A 16,704-nucleotide genomic window follows, 5' to 3' on the forward strand; every position below is an offset into this window, starting at 1 on the left:
GACGAGGCGAGGCGGGTGGCGAAGGAGGAGGAGCGCGCGTGTATCACTCCTTTTCCGAAGCTTCCAATGGCAAGTGATAGAGCAACCCTTATAAAGGGGTCTCAACTCTCCTCAACTAGCAAGGTGGGACTAAATTTCCCACCACCTGCCATATCATACATGGGCCTCAAGATTAACCAGGAATCATTGTTCATATGGGCCTAAAGCCCATCTATGATTCAACAATCCCCCACCAGATCTCGAGGCACATAAGTTTGTCAACTGTTCCAAACAATATTTGATATATCAGAAATTTCAGTAGACACTGTTAAGTTGAACTCCACCTAGAGCAACATGATTAGACTTCTTCACAACTGAACAAATGGACTATGCCTTGAATTGTCAGTTTGGCGTGCAGAAGTTTCGCCTATTTGTCAGCTAATACATGGCTGTCGAAGGCTAAACCCCATGGGTGGAGCTTATTAGCCATACTCCGTACCTTCTCGTGAACTTCCTAGAGATTACCCAATCTCATAGACTGTGACAAGCAGTCGGGCTCACATAGGTGTGTTTCTCCAAAGAATGCTTTGTAGGTTAGTATCTTGCTTACACAAGCTTTGGAACACATTAATACAAAAGTCAGTCTACCTTACATAATTGAGAGTATTACTGCATCTCCAACGGAGTGGGTTTATTTTAAGCATATATCCAGGAGTATAACCTTTTGAGCATATATCCAGGAGTATATACAAGTTGATAATTTTGATAAGATCATTGACAAAGGGGATGAATTTTATAATTATTTGTTCGAACCTGCTTAATCTCCTTAAGAAGATCTCTAACGAGTGGGTTCACAGTTGCTCGTGGACCTGTAACTCCATTGACACTTACCTGATAGTGAGATTAAAGAATTAAGATGAAAAAGGTAAACTTGCAGGGAACAATTCACTGGGACGAATTTATGCCTCCATTTGGCACTTACAAGGTAAACAAAGCCGTGTGGAGCATTAGTGATTTTCTTCATCCTCTCTCCTGGTGTGGCTGGTGTTGTAAGTAGCACCTGAAAACATTAATTCAGAAAGGAAACTGTTAATGGCTGGCACTAGAAATCCTGCTTTGTTTTGTTTCAGATATTGGTTATCCTTGAAGGCTTCATTCCTGAATGGGCATGCCTCAGCATAAGGAAGATCAGACACTGTAATTAAGTGGTTGTTGAACGGGAGGCCTGGATGACCCGCCCGTCCGCGTAGGAGTCCGAGAAGGGCATGCCGAGCTCGATGACGTCGGCGCCACAGGCGTCGAGGATCCTCAGCGCCTCCGCCGTGGTCGCCAGGTCGGGGTCGCCGGCGGTGATGAACGGAAGGAAGGCCATCTGCACACGCTCTCAATACGGAACCTTGGCAGCATATCGGTCGAGTTGTGTACCTGTGTCTGTGCTCCAAATTAAGCTGGGTGCAGTGCAAACAGTTATCAGTTATACGTACCTTGCCCTGCTCCCGGACCCTGGGCAAGGTCAGCGCCACCGACAGGGCGGCGGGCGCGAACGCCTCAGGGACGTGTGGCCTGGTTCTACTTCTGAGCGCCCGCCTCCCCGGAGTGGCGCCCTCGGCGACGGCCCTGACCGCAAGCCTCCCCGGCGCAGGCAAGGACGACGGGGAGGGGGACGCCTTGCGGCCTTGGGCGCGAAGGCCATGTCGATCGCTGAGGAGTTCACTAAGTTGACTGTCGAGCTGTACTGCGAATGTACGTACAACACTTGGACTTGGGGCTGGGTCACACTCGACATGAGCTCTGGAGTCGTTTATATATTCCGCGGACCGCGGAATAGAGCTGTCCGCACATACGAACACCAGTCAATGTAGAGTTCAGTTTGAGGAAGACGAACCCACCCAAGCCCCCACCGGTCAACGCCGTGAAGAACGTGCCTTGTAGCCTACTCCTAGCTAGTACACGCGTGCTTGTAGCCTTTGTAGTACTCCCTCCGTTTTTTTAGTCTGCATATAAGATTTGGTCGAAGTCAAACATCATAAAGTTTGATCAACTTTGTTAAAAGAAATATCAACATCTATAATACTAAAGCTATATGATATGAAAATTAATTTCATGATGTATCAAACAATATTGATTTCATATTATGAATGTTGGTATTTTTTCTACAAACTTAGTCAAAGTTGACAAAGTTTGATTTTGACCAAATTTTATATGCAGACTAAAAAAAAACAAATGGAGTAAAAGCTAGTACTAAGAGGATCTCTCGTCGGGCTGAATTGTCTAGCTTGAAGATCGTTTTTCCTCTCGTCCTCGCGGCTGGAACCCTAGCCACCTCGAGGAAGCCAATCTTCTAGCGCTGTCCTTCGGCGGCTTCCCTCCGCCGGCGACCTCGGTCATCGGTGGTGAGAGGGGTCGCCTGATTCACGCGCGTAGATCGTATTTACTCTCTCATAGTCTAGGTTTTTAGCCTGTTTATCGTCTTGGCTTCGGCGGCGACGATGACGACGATGAATAACAATTCTTCGGATCCTTTCCTGACGAGGCCATCGGTCCTATGGTTGGGAATGAATTTGGAAACCAGTCTGTTCAAGTAAGGATGGTGTGGCGGCGACGGCATCCTCGTGGTGGACCTGTGTCCTCGGGCTCCGCCGTTGCGACGACGTTTGCTCCAGCGTCGGCGCGAAGCTTGGGAGGTAGTCCAGGAGCGGAAGCAGATTATGGTCTGCATCGACGACATCTGGAAGACGAAGCGTGTGCTGGGTTCGTGGTTCATGGATGACAGGTATGGTTTCCTCTTACGACGTCTTAGTCGTGGTGGGGTGCCAGATCTGAAGTTCGATGGCGTGCCCGGGATGTTGCCCCGGTACGATTCGTTCAACAGTAAGGGCTTCTGGGGAGCCACCTTGGAGGTCTGCAAAGCTGCATATCAGCGATGAAGATGCGTCGAGTTCGGGTGAGGAGGTGAGTCGTCATTCTTTTCTTCGGCGGCTGATGTGCTATCTTTTCAGTTTTGTCATGCCGGTCCTTACGTGACTTGTATTTTGGTCTTTATGATATAAATGAGACACATATTATCATGCAAACAAAAGCTAGTACCAAGAGCATCTACAACTAGACTCCTCAAATTGACCGGGCGTACGCGGGGACCATTGACCGGACAGGAGAGAGAAGCAAAAAGTAGTAAAAAATTAACCCAACCGAACGCCTCATATCTTTCCTATATGTCCGGGCTATTCGCAAACCCTCATATCCATCTCGAATATGGGGAGGATATGAAGGCTCGCGGATACGCCTGGACGCGCCCGGTCAATCCGTCACATAGAACGCGGCCTCATCACGGATCATCTTTTCTTTTTCTTTATTTATTCGTTTCTTTCTTTTTCTCTTCATCGTCACCAATCACATGCAAATAATCGGACATATAAGAACAAAAATAAAAATTGTGACTGTACGGATGGATAAATAGGGAATCAAAGCAGACACATCCGATCATCGGTCGGGCATATCTGCAGGCGTTTGAGGGACCGAATTAGAGGCATTTGGCTGAAGATGGTCTAGGTTCAGTGCGGTTGGCACATGCACGATACGTGCTCCTGTAAGTACGTACGCCATCCAGTGCACTTAGACTGACTCGGAAACGACGTGGCCAGGCCGGCTCGTCCGTGCAAGCACAAATTAACGGACATGTGAGCGAAGTGCGTCACCTTCTTGACGTCAATTGGTGGCGTCACTTGATGACATAGATCACGCCCACGGTACTACCATCAGTCCCTGTGTACCATGGTTCTGCTTGTATCAAGCTGTCTGAATGCTGCAAACCATCCAACACGATGGACCATCGATCAAAACCACAAAATGCCGGCATTGAAACACCGGCCGCTTGATCTGACCGGTGTCCGCCATTTATATGTGGCCATGCCCGGCACGATCCACACCATATCACCTTTGCCATAACCGCGAGCTCTAGAATGATGTGGGAGAGTCTCTCTGCGGGAGTAGAAGCACGAATTTGTCGGCCTTGCAGCCGGGCAAGCCTGTTGTGCGGCCGGTCCATGCCAGTTTCACCATGGAGCAGAATCACTTTAACGCCATCATGACGAAAGATCAGTCGGGCCACCGGTGACGGCGTTGCGGCTGATGCAGGCGGACCAACGCTACAACCTTTGGCTCCTCAACGAGCGCCGCCGAGTGCTCGCTAAACAAGGATGCCGTCGCGGCTATGTTCACGGAGAATCCGGTTTCCTTGGATGAGTTGCGGGCCATGTGCCAGTCCATGCGTAGGGAGCAATGGCAGCTGTGCGTCATGTGAGCGGAGACTAACGCTTTTTTCACGGAGATCAACAAGGAGGCGGACACAGAAAAAGGCACAAGGGATCGCGGATGTTGCTAGCTCTGCCTCGGTCATGCCGCCCACATGGTTCGTGCTTGACCACATGGCCGACCCTTTCATGTTAATCATGGACCTCACCTCGGCCGGAAATGTCCACATGATGGACTTCGGCGAGGAAGAGTGGGACGTTGAACATAGACATGGGCATGTCTCGTGTCCCATGTCGTCCTAGTCTTCCCTTCGTACAAAATCCTCAGTTTCACTTTTCCGGAGCTCACTGCAATTAAGCTTGCCGGACAAGGGTAAGAGATGACGTGGAACATGAATGCAACCATGACTTGCAAAGATTTAGGCTAGGTTAAAAAATGTTATGCCCGCTTTTGTTTAGTTGGAACATGTTGAAAATGTAATGAATTTGGTCCGGTTCAAATAAAAATCATCCGAGTTGCATGAAATTTGTCTAGTTTGTTCAAATTATGTTTGCAATGTGTCTTGTAGTTTGAGGGATAAGGTTGGATGGCTGGCTCCCGTATCATTGTCCGTGGGTGCGGATGAAATACTGCGTCTATTTTACGTGTCCGTGATGGAAATGCCCTTATCCTCGGGAACATGCAGACATGTGTCGTGGTCCAAATGCTTTTTTAATAAATAAATTCTTTTGATTTATTAATAAGATGTAATAACCGCCAAAGTAAAAAGAAAAAAAATTACAACCAGTTCCATGGAGTATCCAGCAACGACTACATGAACTGGAACAAGTTGAAGGCGTTCCACCGCCAGTATTCATCCTTTCCCAGAGTCGGGCAAATATTGTTGTAGCTGAAAGTCGAAAAATTATCAGCGCACGGAAGCAGCAACTGTCACCAACGAAGAAAAACGTAGATCAGAAGGACCGTAGCTGCAAACAGAGTAACAACCAAGCGCATGCCCAATCAAGATGGAGCTGTCGAAGACCAATGTTGACCGGATCCAAACACATCCATCAAAGATCAAAGCCGAGCAGACCCAAACAGATCTGTGAGGGACACAGCCTCACATGCCCTCCATCAATGCTTGATGCACCGCTGGAGCATTGATAAGGCGAGATGGATATTATTTTGAGTCTAGGACGTCGCCGGAGCCTTGCCGCCTTCACCAAGATACTGAGCACCGTAACCATGGCCGAAGCATCGGTGACTCAACAAACCTAACTATAGGGGGAAGGAAACCCCAAACTACCACCACCACCAAATCCAAAATTAAGACGTCATATGCATGTGCATATAGAGCCTCTAAACACGCCCTGACAATCACGAGCCAAATTGCGAGTATTCTACTCCCTTCGTTTCCAAATATTTGTCTTTTTAGCGATTTCAACAAATAACTACATGTGAAGCAAAATGAGTGAATCTACACTCTAAAATATGTCTACATAGTACATCCGTATGTTGTAACCATTTAAAATGTCTAGAAAGACAAATATTTGAAAACGGGGGGAGTAGAAGCTGAAGGCCTGGTCAGGGGCTGCCTGGCTGCAAGTCTGCTGATTACCACAGGCGCGGAGAACACGTGCTCGTGATACAAGCACAACATACATGTGCAGTGCCGTGCCGTGATGTGATGCCATCGACTGATCAGTCAGTCCTCTGGTTGACTCCACCACTAGTTTTGACGTCAGCCACGTGACGCTCGCTCACCGGTGAACGGGAGCCCGGCCGGCCACGCCGTTTCCTCGCCATCGGTGCCACTGTACGTACGGTGGACGCATCACATGAAGGAGCATGCGCCTCTTCTCCGCCGAGCGCGAGACACGTTCTTCACGGTGAAACGCGTCCTGGGTTCCTCCCCCACCACACTGCACCGGTGCCTCCGTCTCCGTCGTCCTGCCCTGCCAGTGACTCTTAGCTCTCTGTCGCCGCGGAGTCCCCTAGTATATAAACGCGCGCACACCCCCAGTATCCAACCCATCCACGGTTCAAGCCTGACCCAGCTCTCGACTCCAAGTGCTAGATACAGTGAACAACTAGTCAAGTGCGTAGCATCGATCCGTTAGGCGACATGGCTTTCGCGCTCAAGGCGCCCCCCTCCACGTCGTCCACGGCTACGTCGCTGAGCCACCCGATGCGCCAACGGCATGCGGCAGCCGTGACGGTGGCCGCGCCGGGGAGGCTTGTCGTCCGGGCGGTCGCGGCGGTGACCGCGCCCGCGCCTTCTGCGAAGCGCGCGTCGCGGTCCGCGGCCGGCGAGCGCGGCCTTTCCGTGGCGGAGGCCATGTCTCGGGTCAGGGCGAGTGGCAAGGTACGTGCCCCCGAGCCTAGCTATGAAGGATGAAGCTGAGTTGACCAAGGTTTAATTTCATTGTTGCGCGTGCGCAGACGGCGTTCATCCCGTACATCACCGCCGGCGACCCCGACCTGGCGACCACGGCGAAGGCGCTCAGGCTACTCGACTCCCTCGGCGCCGACGTCATCGAGCTCGGCATGCCCTTCTCGGACCCCTCCTTGGACGGGCCGGTGATCCAGGCCTCCGCTGCGCGGGCGTTGGCTGCCGGCGCGACCACGGACGCCGTGATGTCGATGCTCAAGGAGGTGACGCCGGAGCTGTCCTGCCCCGTGGTCATCTTCTCTTATTTCAACCCCATTGTGCGCCGTGGGACGGGGAACTTCGCTGCCGCTGCCAAAGAAGCCGGTGTCAAAGGTAACTAGATCAATTACGACTAGCTTATTCGCTTTGAACGAAACCAAACCGTTTGAATTAATATGAATGTGCAGTTGCCATCATGAGTTTCGATCCGATGTGTAGTTTTCTCCAAAAGAATATGAAATGAATAGTATTCCTTTTTTTTGCGAGGTGAAATGAATAGTATTCTGAAGGAATTTTATGCTCATCCATAGAGAATTTTCCGAGGAAATCCTCTAAGCTCTTGAAATAGGCTTTCGCCTAAAAAAAAGAGAGAGAAAGAAATAGGCTTTCGCCCGCTTTATAGATAAAGCAGATATCCTTCAAACTAAATGAACCCTTAGCAAACTAATTATTTCAACCGATGTTTATAATACAAATGAATTTACTAATTCACACTCTTTACATGTACTCCAGGTCTTATTATACCCGACCTTCCATACGACGAGATACGCGGTTTCAGGAAAGAAATCGTCGAGAACAAACTAGAACTGGTATGTGCATGCCCCCTCAAGATTAATGCAATGCTAGCAGAACTCGGGATTAAGCGAACCAGTCATTAACAAGTTATATGTTTTAAACCAATGATGAATGTAGATTCTCCTTACAACACCAGCTACACCATTAGAGAGGATGAAAGAAATCACAAAAGCTTCAGAAGGGTTCATTTATCTTGTAAGTGCACAACACATGCGCAAAATCCTAACTTCTTATTCCAATTTTGGCTTTGTGGTCGATCCCATAATTAAAATTTTATCCTCTAACTAATTTGCATCATGCAGGTAAGTGCCATTGGAGTTACAGGAGCCCGGGCAACCGTAAACCCACATCTCAAGGATCTTCTTCAGGAGATTAGACAGGTTTGTAGAAAAGAATTTTAGAACCATCAAATTAATTAAAGTTAACCAGAAAACAAATAGTGTCAATTTTCCCATCATTATGTTGAAAGTATCACCGGTCACATATCTTTTATAATGGTCTGCAGGTCACAAACAAGGCAGTGGCGGTCGGCTTTGGCATATCAACCCCGGAACATGTTAGCCAGGTAAACAACACACAAAAAGATTCACCAAAAGTTGTTAATCTTGACTGCAAAATCTCAACAAGGTAATTACATTGCTAACATCCACTTATAAATGTACATATATAGATTGCCGACTGGGGTGCAGATGGCGTGATCATTGGCAGTGCAATGGTGAAACAGTTGGGTGAAGCAAATTCTCCAAGAGAAGGATTAAATAGGCTAGAAGTATATGCCAGGAGTTTGAAGAATGCACTCCCATGATATGAAATTAACATAGTTAATTATTTAGCGTGGCGAGCCATCATGGTGGTCAAAATTTTAATGGGTACGTAGAAGCATAGAAGCTATTGCAATTTTTGTGTCACAAAAAGACGGTATTGTTTACTTTGTGCTTCCTCTGTTCATAAATATAAGTCTTTCTAGAGATTTCAATATGGACTACATTCAGAGCAAAATGAATGAATCTACACTCTAAACTATGTATATATGCATCCGTATGTAGTCTATATTGGAGTCTCTAGAAATACTTATATTTAGGAACAAAGGGAGTAGTTAGTATTTGCATTTGCTTTGGTTACTTTGTTGTGCTACCTTGGTAGTGTTAATATTGAGTGAGTTGCACAAACTCCCAATTAAATGGGAACTTGTAACAATTTACCCCAACTTTTTTATGCATGTCTGGTAGGTATCGCTCACAGGTCACGCGTCAATATGTAATATATCTGCTCCTATTTCTTACTTGTTCGATGGAATAATCATCAATGGTTTGCCAGTGGCCTCTTGTGACATTGATAAAGTACTTTCATAGTTTCATATGGAAGCTACCATGGTAAATTATGTGCATGTCCTCAACAACATATATTTTTTAATAAATGTCAATTTTATCAATTCAAAATGTAGCATCAAGCGAATAGAAAGCATGATAAGCAACATACATCATCTGCATAATAAATATGCACACAATCAACTCTAATAGTTTGACAAAGCAAACAAAAAGGACATACTGAAAACATTAAAGTCATATGAGACCGGAACTATGCCTATGCCAAGATAGGTGATGGATGGATCTGATGATCTGCAGAGATTTTACATGCGACAATGTTGTTGTCCCCACATACATGTGTAACTCCTAACACTAATAAAAAATTCAAAATTCTCAACTGTTTCAAATGATTCATAATGAAGTGATTCCAAAAATCCATCAATATGGAGTTTCTTCATGTGCTTTACACCAATATGACCTAAGCGGCGGGGTCCTGCGGTTGTCGATGATCGACCAACTGGCCCGGCTTGTTTAGGGTCTACAAGGCACTTTTTTGGACGGATTGGTGGTTGAGCAAAGGAAAGATAGAATATGTTGCACCCAACCTATTTGCTTGTGTCAACAAGAAGTCACTAGGACACACACAGTGAGAGAAGGATTGAATGGGGTTGGTGGCCGGATGTGAACCCTAACATGCAAGAGCGTGCGTTGGTCGAGTTCTTTCGACTCATGGATTGCCTTAACGATGTTCAGCTCATGGAGGGCACTCAGGATGCCAGCATGTGGTCTTGGGAGTGCGATGACAATTTTTTGCTCAGTGGGCCTACCGAACATTCTTTGATGGTAGAGCTGACAACGCTAGAGCGGCTCAAATTTGTAGGTTACGTGCCCCAACATCATGCAATATCTTCGTCTGGCTGGTAGCCAGAAACTAGTGTTGGACTGCAGATAGACTTCAAAGGCATGGCCTTATGCATCCACTTTGCGACCGGGAGCCAGGAATGCCCCAACATGTTCTCTTGGCTTGTGTGCTAGCAAGATAGGTGTGGTTTGACATGCTCGAGGGGTGGGGAAAACCACAATGGATGTTTAATCCAAACTCTGAGATTATGGATGGGTGGACTTCGATTGACCCAGGCCCAGGGCTCTCGAGAGATACTTGTACGACCGTGACATTTGTGGCTTTGGCGACAAAGAGGACCAAACAAGATGTTCTCTTCAATTGGGCATCACCTTCGTCTAACACGTGACTTGAGTAGGTAGCTGAGGAAGAACAGAGCTGGAGGACGGCGAATCTATTATAGAGTGATGGGTTTGTACCTTTTAAGGTGGTAGGTTGCCGCGCAGCAAGTAGTCGGCGTGAGGAGTGTTGACCTATGTGGTCGTTATGTTGATTGTAAAATGACGATGTAACCATCTTGGCATTGCTATTGTATGATACAGATACGTCTATCCTTGAAAACCTCTAGGACTATTTAGTAATAGTACAAAACACAAATTGTATCAGACCAGATCAGCCACCTAAACACAAATCTGGCAACCGGTTCGCACCATCCATAGATACAAAGCAAGTGGAGCTCATTTTTAGCTAGAGCTCGGCTCTCATTCTCTTCCCAAGTTCACTCTTGATCATGAAATCTTATTCTCCCCCACATGGGCCAGATTTGCATTAGCCGCCTGTTCCGCATGTTCATGAAGATTCGGGCATAGCTCTTGGGCCTGGCTAGGAACTGCTTTGAACTTCGTGCGATGCAGGCCGAACAGTGTATGCGGACTACCAAACAGGTCGGAAACTTTCTGTGCGGGCCTGGTTGGGCCAAATGCAGGCAACCAAACACACCCCTTGTGCTTTTGATCTCCGTCTTCAAAGCACCGGCATGATCTCTATCATCACCGGTATGACAACATGATCTCCATCATCATGCCGCCATGTGGTTGTCTCCGCCAATTATTGCTTCTACGACTATTGCTAACTCATAGCGATAAAGTAAAACAATTACATGGCGTTTAATGATTGACACACATGTCATACAGTAAATTAAAGACGACCCTATGGCTCCTATCGGTTGCCGTAGTCATCGACATGCAAGTTGTGAACCTATTATAAAACATGATTATCTCATACATCAACATATATCATATCAGGTTTTGACCATACCACATCACAACATGCCCTGCAAAAACAAGTTAGACGTCCTCTACTTTGTTCTTGCAAATTTTACGTGGCTTCGAGGGCAAACTATAAGAACAATTCTTATCTACGCAAAACCACAACGGTGATATACACGTTGCCTTTTAACCTTCTACAAGGACTGTCATTGTCAAATCAGATTCAACTAAGGTGGGAGAGACAGACCCCCGCCAGCCAGTTTTATCCAATACAAGTTGCTTGTTACACTAGTAGAAAAAGGGGCTTTGGTTCGGCCAGAAAAGAGCATTAGTACCGGTTGCATTACGAACCGGGACTAATGTGAGCATTAGTCCCGGTTCGAGCGGCTAGGGCACCATACATGCATTACTCCCGGTTCAAATGGGACCTTTAGTCCCGGTTGGTGCCATGAACCGGGACTAAAGGGTGCGATGCCCATTAGTACCAGCTCGTGGCATGAACCATGAACCGGTACTAAAGGTTAGACCTTTAGTACCGGTTCGTGCCACGAACCGGTAGTAATGGTGCAATTTTCAAATCCTACCCCCCCTCCCCCGTGTATCGCCTTTTCAGTTTTGTGAAAAGCAAAAGAAAATGATAAAAACTTCAAAAGTTAAAATCTTTCGAGATGTAGTTATGTTACTACATCTACTAGTTAGGAAAATTTAAAAACTTAAATTTGGACATGTTTTGCAAAAAGTGTAGGGAAAATGTAAAACGGCTATAACTTTTGCATATGATGTCAGAAAAAAAACATATAATATATCAAAATGTTCAGCACGAAAATCCGCATCCAATTTTGACAGCCTATGGCCTGTTTGCAAATTTGTAGAATTCTCAAATTCCAAAAGGAAACAAGTTATGCTCAAATTTCAGTTTTTTTAAAAAAATTCGTTAAATCTGGTCAAACTATGGTCAAACTACTTATTCAAAAAGTATTAGTGTTACTAAATAATTATTCAAGAATATTAGTGTTACTAAATAATAATTTCAGTTTTTTTGAATTTTGGTCAAATCTGGTCAAACTGTGGTCAAACAATGGTCAAACTACGTATTCAAGAAATATTAGTGTTACTAAATAATAATTATTTTTAGAACAATAGTTTTAAACTCAAACAGTGAAATGTGTGACTTCATGCTCAAGCTAAACTCATGAGGGTTAATAGGATTGACATCTTAGTATTGTCAGCAAAACAACAAGTGCAGACTTGGAAACGAGGGATAATCAGGCTGGGGGAGTGGGAGGATGGGTGACCGTCCGGAAAGTTAGATGATTTGGAATGATGAGGGGTGATTAGAGATTAAATTGAGCAGTGATGAGGGGTGATTAGAGATTAGAGGTTAAAATAATTCAGAAATTTGAAAATCGGGAAAAAATTCAATTTTTTTAAATTATTATTATTTTAAAAAAAATCAAAAAAATCCTTTAGTACCGGTAGGTGTTACCAACCGGGACTAAAGGTGGACCTCCAGGCAGCGGCCACGTGGAGGGCCTTTAGTCCCAGTTCTGGTCCTAGCCGCTTCATCCCACAATACTGTCGAATCCGAATAAGACAAGGGAGGTAAGCAATCTGAACATCAACTCCCATAACGTATTTGTGTTCTACTCGTGCATATACATCTACGCATAGACCTAGCTCATGATGCCACTTATGGGCAATGAAGCATGAAAATCAAAAATCTTCCTACGAACACCCAACCGAGAAATGACATTTGTAGCACACAAGGTATTCCTCCAGTATCCGAGAGTGATATGATCTCATGGTCTAAAGAACAGATACTTGACATGAAGAAAGTTGTAGCAAATAACTAAGTGATACGATCTGATGCTAAGCTTACGGTTGGGTCTGTCCATCACATCACTCTCCTAATAATGTGATTCCGTTATCAAATGACAACTCATGTATATGATTAGGAAACCTTAACCATCTTTGATCAATGAGCTACTCTAGTAGAGGCTTACTAGGGACACGGTGTTGTTTATATATTCACACATGTATTTAAGTTTCCGGACAATACAATTATAGCATGAATAATAAACATTTATCATGAACAAGAAAATATTATAATAATCAATTTATTATTGCCTCTAGGGCATATTTCCAACAGGTATTAAATCCCTTATTTTATAGTTGTTGTTTTTTGTTATCCCAGTTGCGATTTTCTCTTCTTAATATTTGTACTTTACTCAGTTGACAAAAAATAATTCAGAACAAATCTTTTGAACAACATAGGCAATTTTCTCTTCCTAGTTTCATTACATTACTCAATTGACAAAACTTTTGTATAATTATAATGATCAATAGGTTGTTTGCTTTAATCATCTTACAAAGTACAATACTGTTACCTTATATCGAAATGTGAAAATTGTACAACCTTATTCCTGGACGTGCCGTCCTTTCAGTCACCATGTATGTAATTAGATTGATCACACATAGATAGCATAATTAAATTCAAAGTACATTGCACACTACAAATTTGAACTATTCCGATGAAAGCTCGATCATTGCAGGCCCCACTCTTGGACGGTCCGTCCTAGTCCTCGTCGTGAAGCCCCTTCTTGTACAGCTTGAGACGCATGTGATCCTCGACGATGAGCCCCAGATGCATCCGTCGGAGGTCAGCCTCGTCCTCGTCCTCGTCGGCAAGCCCCTTCGAAGTACTCAAACCAAGCCGTCCCCCTAGTCACTTAAACATGGGGCCCACACATCATTTTTTTCATTAAGTGATTAATTAGATTAAAGAACCTATGCATTGAAGAGTTTGATTGTTAAGCTATTTAATATGCTTAGCATCTCATCTAAGCACCCATGCAATGGAACCAGCCTTATGTGTTTTGTCGTTACTACTTAGTCCTACAGTTGTGGGTATCAGTTGAAATTCTTAATTACTTTCGAAATGTGGTTTTGTGTTATATCTCAGCTGCAATTTTTTCTTTGTAATATTATTACTTTAATCAATTGACAAAAATAAATTAGAACAAATCTTTTGAACAACATATGTCATTTGCTTCAATCATCTCCATCGACATCAGATTTAGGCAGCACAATACCTTACATTTCTCTTACAAAATACAATACCCATTACCTTGGAAATGTGAAAATTATACAGCTTATTCGTTCACGTGTCGTCCATGCATGTAATTAGATAGATTCACCGTCAGGCATCGACCAAATCCACGAGGAGAGGAGTGTTGTCCCCTTTCTCCACGGTGAAGGTCTTCAGCATCTGCTTCCCCGTCGCCGTCGTGACCTCCACGACGTATCTGCCATGGAAGCCCCTGAATTTGAAGTTCCCATCGCCGTCGACGTTCCCACGCGCGTCCGTCTTCCATTCCTTCTGGAGATTCAGGAGCGTCTGGCCTGCCTCGTTCACGGTGCCGTCGGCGTCGACAAGCCAGGCGTCCTTGCGCCACATTTTGCCCTGCATGATGCCCCAGAACACGACGCCCTCCACCGCCGGGTGCGCGTACGCCTCCCGGAGCACCACCTCCAGATCCTGGGCGCGGAGGCCAACGTCGGGCTCGCACACGTCCAGCTCGGTGAACCAGACGGGAATGCCCGTGGCGGCGAGCCTGTCGAGGGCGCCGCAGACGACCTCCCCGACCGGGTTGCTGACGTGGCCCTGCAGCCCGATGCCGCGCACCACCGCGCCGCAGCTCTGCAGCCATGCGACCTGCTCGGCGTACTTGTCGGGGGTCGCGTTGGGATCGTTGGCGCACTCCACGTTGTAGTCGTTGACGAAGAGCGCGGCGTCCGGGTCCAGGCGCGCGACCTCCTTGAACATGAACGCCGGGACGTCCTCGTCGCCGAGGCGGTCCCGGAAGAAGCGGCCGTGCAGCATCTCGTTGTCGACGTCGTAGTGCGGGAACCTGCCGGCATAGCGGGACACCAGGCTCTGGATGCGGCTTTGGACGGCGGACCTGAGCTGGTCGCGGTCGAGGTTCTTGACCCACTTCTGCACAGCGCCGTCGGCGGACCAGAAGACGCAGTGGCCGCGGGCGCGCTTGCCGAGGCGGTCACAGAAGTCGAGGAGCGCGTCCGCGTCGCGGTAGTTGAGCTGCCCTTGCTGCGCCTCCGTGTGGTACCACTTGAGCTCGTTCTCGAAGACGGCCCAGTCCATGTGGTTGGTGAAGAAGTCGACGAAGGCTGGGTTCTGGATCACCGTCGTGTTGATGCATGTCCCGAATGGGAAGGCGCTATCCATCTGCACAACGCGCACGGACGCCGCTCCCGTCGCCGCGCCCAGCTTGAGGACCACGTCCCTCTTGCGCGCCTGCATCAAGTATGCATCATTACGTGCCGCGTCAAGTATGCATGCAGAGCCATGCATGGAGGTGGCACATGAAAACATGGTTACGTGGACGCATGCTTACCTTGTCAGTCTTGTCCCTGAGTTGCCCGAACCGCGCCTTGCGGTCCGTTTGGAAGACACGAAGATCCATGACCTTGACGTCGACGCCGGCGAGGGCTCCGTGGACGTAAACCGCGGCGCTGCGCGGCTCCGTCCTGAGGCGGAACGCGCCCATGATCTCCGTCCACCCGCGCGCCTCAGCGCACACCGCGCCGCACTCCACCAGGGTCTCGTTGCCGTTGTCGTCCTCGTCCACACCAAGGTTGACGCGCACCGTCGCCCGCTCTGCGCCTGCGCCCAGGCTGATCCACCCGGCCACGCGGTACGTGACCCGAGGCTTCAGGCCGCCCGTCGTGATCGCTTGGCGCAGGCCGTCCTTCTCGTCGGCGCGCCCCGCCACCAGGATGTACCGGCCGCTGGGCTTGTTGCCACCCACGGCCACAGTGATGGGGAGCATGGCCGTCTCCTCCTCGTTGTGCACGGACAGCGCCGTCGTGCGTGAGCCGAACGGTGCGCAGCCGTCCTCCATTTTGCTGCTGTGGAGCAGGTTCACGTCCTGAATGTGCACCATGCATGCATGCATGCAAACGAATGAGCTAGACCGTGTGATGCACTGGTGCTACCACTACTAAAGTACGGCACATACCTGAGCGCTTCCCATCTTACGCGAGTGGGAGTGAGAGACGGTTGACTTGTCAAGGGGATCAGTGTGCAGAAAATTTGCAGCCGCCTCAAGTGCTCTCTCTGTTGTGGTCTGCAGTGGGAGTGAGGAGATGGGTCGCAGTGGCTGCGGTATTTAAAGGGAAATTTTGGCGGCGGCCGTCGATGTCGAGATAGATATGGTTTACTAGTCGTTACTACTATATATACAAAGAGTAACCGTGAAGAAAAGAAAGGGTTGCCAGCCAACTTGCAGCCGCCTCACTTGCATCTTGGCTGCGACGATAATGTAAGTAAGTTGTTTAATCAAGCGTAGAGTGTTGTAATGCATGGCTTCAAGATACAAAAAGGGCCAAAAGCGTTGTAATTAACCCGGGATAGACACACACACACACACACACACACACACACACACACACACACACACACACACACACACACACACACCCAGTATCCAGTGGTCACACATCTATCATGAATCCAGGCCTCATTCATGCACGCAGCTTATTGCCTCAGCCGCTTTTTCTAGCTTTACGCTGTTGGCTTGCGGTTTCCTTCCGTTTCGTCCGCGCGCGTGAGCCATACCCACCATGCACGCTTGTAATTGGACGACGGCTGCAAGTTGTAGAGAGAGAAAGCTAGCACGGAAGATGCAAGTTCTTTTCTTTTTATTAGGGTTTGCGCGCTCGACCATACCCCAACACCGAGGAAGAGGATGTGACATACACCTATGAGTCTATGACGGCCCGCTGCTTTCTCACCAGGTTGGCGCGGTAAGGTTTAGGGTTTAGGGTAGT

General features: G+C 47.3%; 2 protein-coding genes across 2 annotated transcripts; one reads left to right on the plus strand and one right to left on the minus strand.

The window, feature by feature from the left end:
- Positions 1-6,258: 6,258 nt before the first annotated feature.
- Positions 6,259-8,414, plus strand: LOC125506155 (tryptophan synthase alpha chain-like). The gene is made up of 7 exons (XM_048671017.1): positions 6,259-6,577; positions 6,655-6,976; positions 7,376-7,452; positions 7,556-7,633; positions 7,741-7,818; positions 7,944-8,003; positions 8,109-8,414. Exons 1-7 carry the CDS (start codon positions 6,338-6,340, stop codon positions 8,241-8,243), a joined length of 990 nt encoding a protein of 329 aa, XP_048526974.1. The 5' UTR covers positions 6,259-6,337; the 3' UTR covers positions 8,244-8,414.
- Positions 8,415-13,894: 5,480 nt separating this feature from the next.
- On the minus strand, positions 13,895-16,008 carry LOC125506156 (endo-1,4-beta-xylanase 1-like). Its single transcript, XM_048671019.1, has 3 exons — positions 15,894-16,008; positions 15,270-15,803; positions 13,895-15,169 (listed from the first exon to the last, which is right to left on the minus strand). The coding sequence occupies exons 1-3, from the start codon at positions 15,906-15,908 to the stop codon at positions 14,054-14,056; spliced, it is 1,665 nt and encodes a 554-aa protein (XP_048526976.1). The 5' UTR covers positions 15,909-16,008; the 3' UTR covers positions 13,895-14,053.
- Positions 16,009-16,704: the final 696 nt, after the last annotated feature.

This window comes from Triticum urartu, chromosome 5 (genome assembly GCF_003073215.2).
Source record: "Triticum urartu cultivar G1812 chromosome 5, Tu2.1, whole genome shotgun sequence".
Taxonomy (NCBI): Eukaryota; Viridiplantae; Streptophyta; class Magnoliopsida; order Poales; family Poaceae; genus Triticum; species Triticum urartu.

Bases quoted from the DNA above. Each gene is read 5' to 3' on its own strand.
- LOC125506155 (XM_048671017.1), top strand. From the start codon at position 6,338: ATGGCTTTCGCGCTCAAGGCGCCCCCCTCCACGTCGTCCACGGCTACG. The intron at 7,453-7,555 runs GTATGTGCATGC...TGATGAATGTAG, and splicing joins TCGAGAACAAACTAGAACTG to ATTCTCCTTACAACACCAGC. The intron at 7,634-7,740 runs GTAAGTGCACAA...TGCATCATGCAG, and splicing joins CAGAAGGGTTCATTTATCTT to GTAAGTGCCATTGGAGTTAC.
- LOC125506156 (XM_048671019.1), bottom strand. The intron at 15,170-15,269 runs GTAAGCATGCGT...TACTTGATGCAG, and splicing joins TCAGGGACAAGACTGACAAG to GCGCGCAAGAGGGACGTGGT.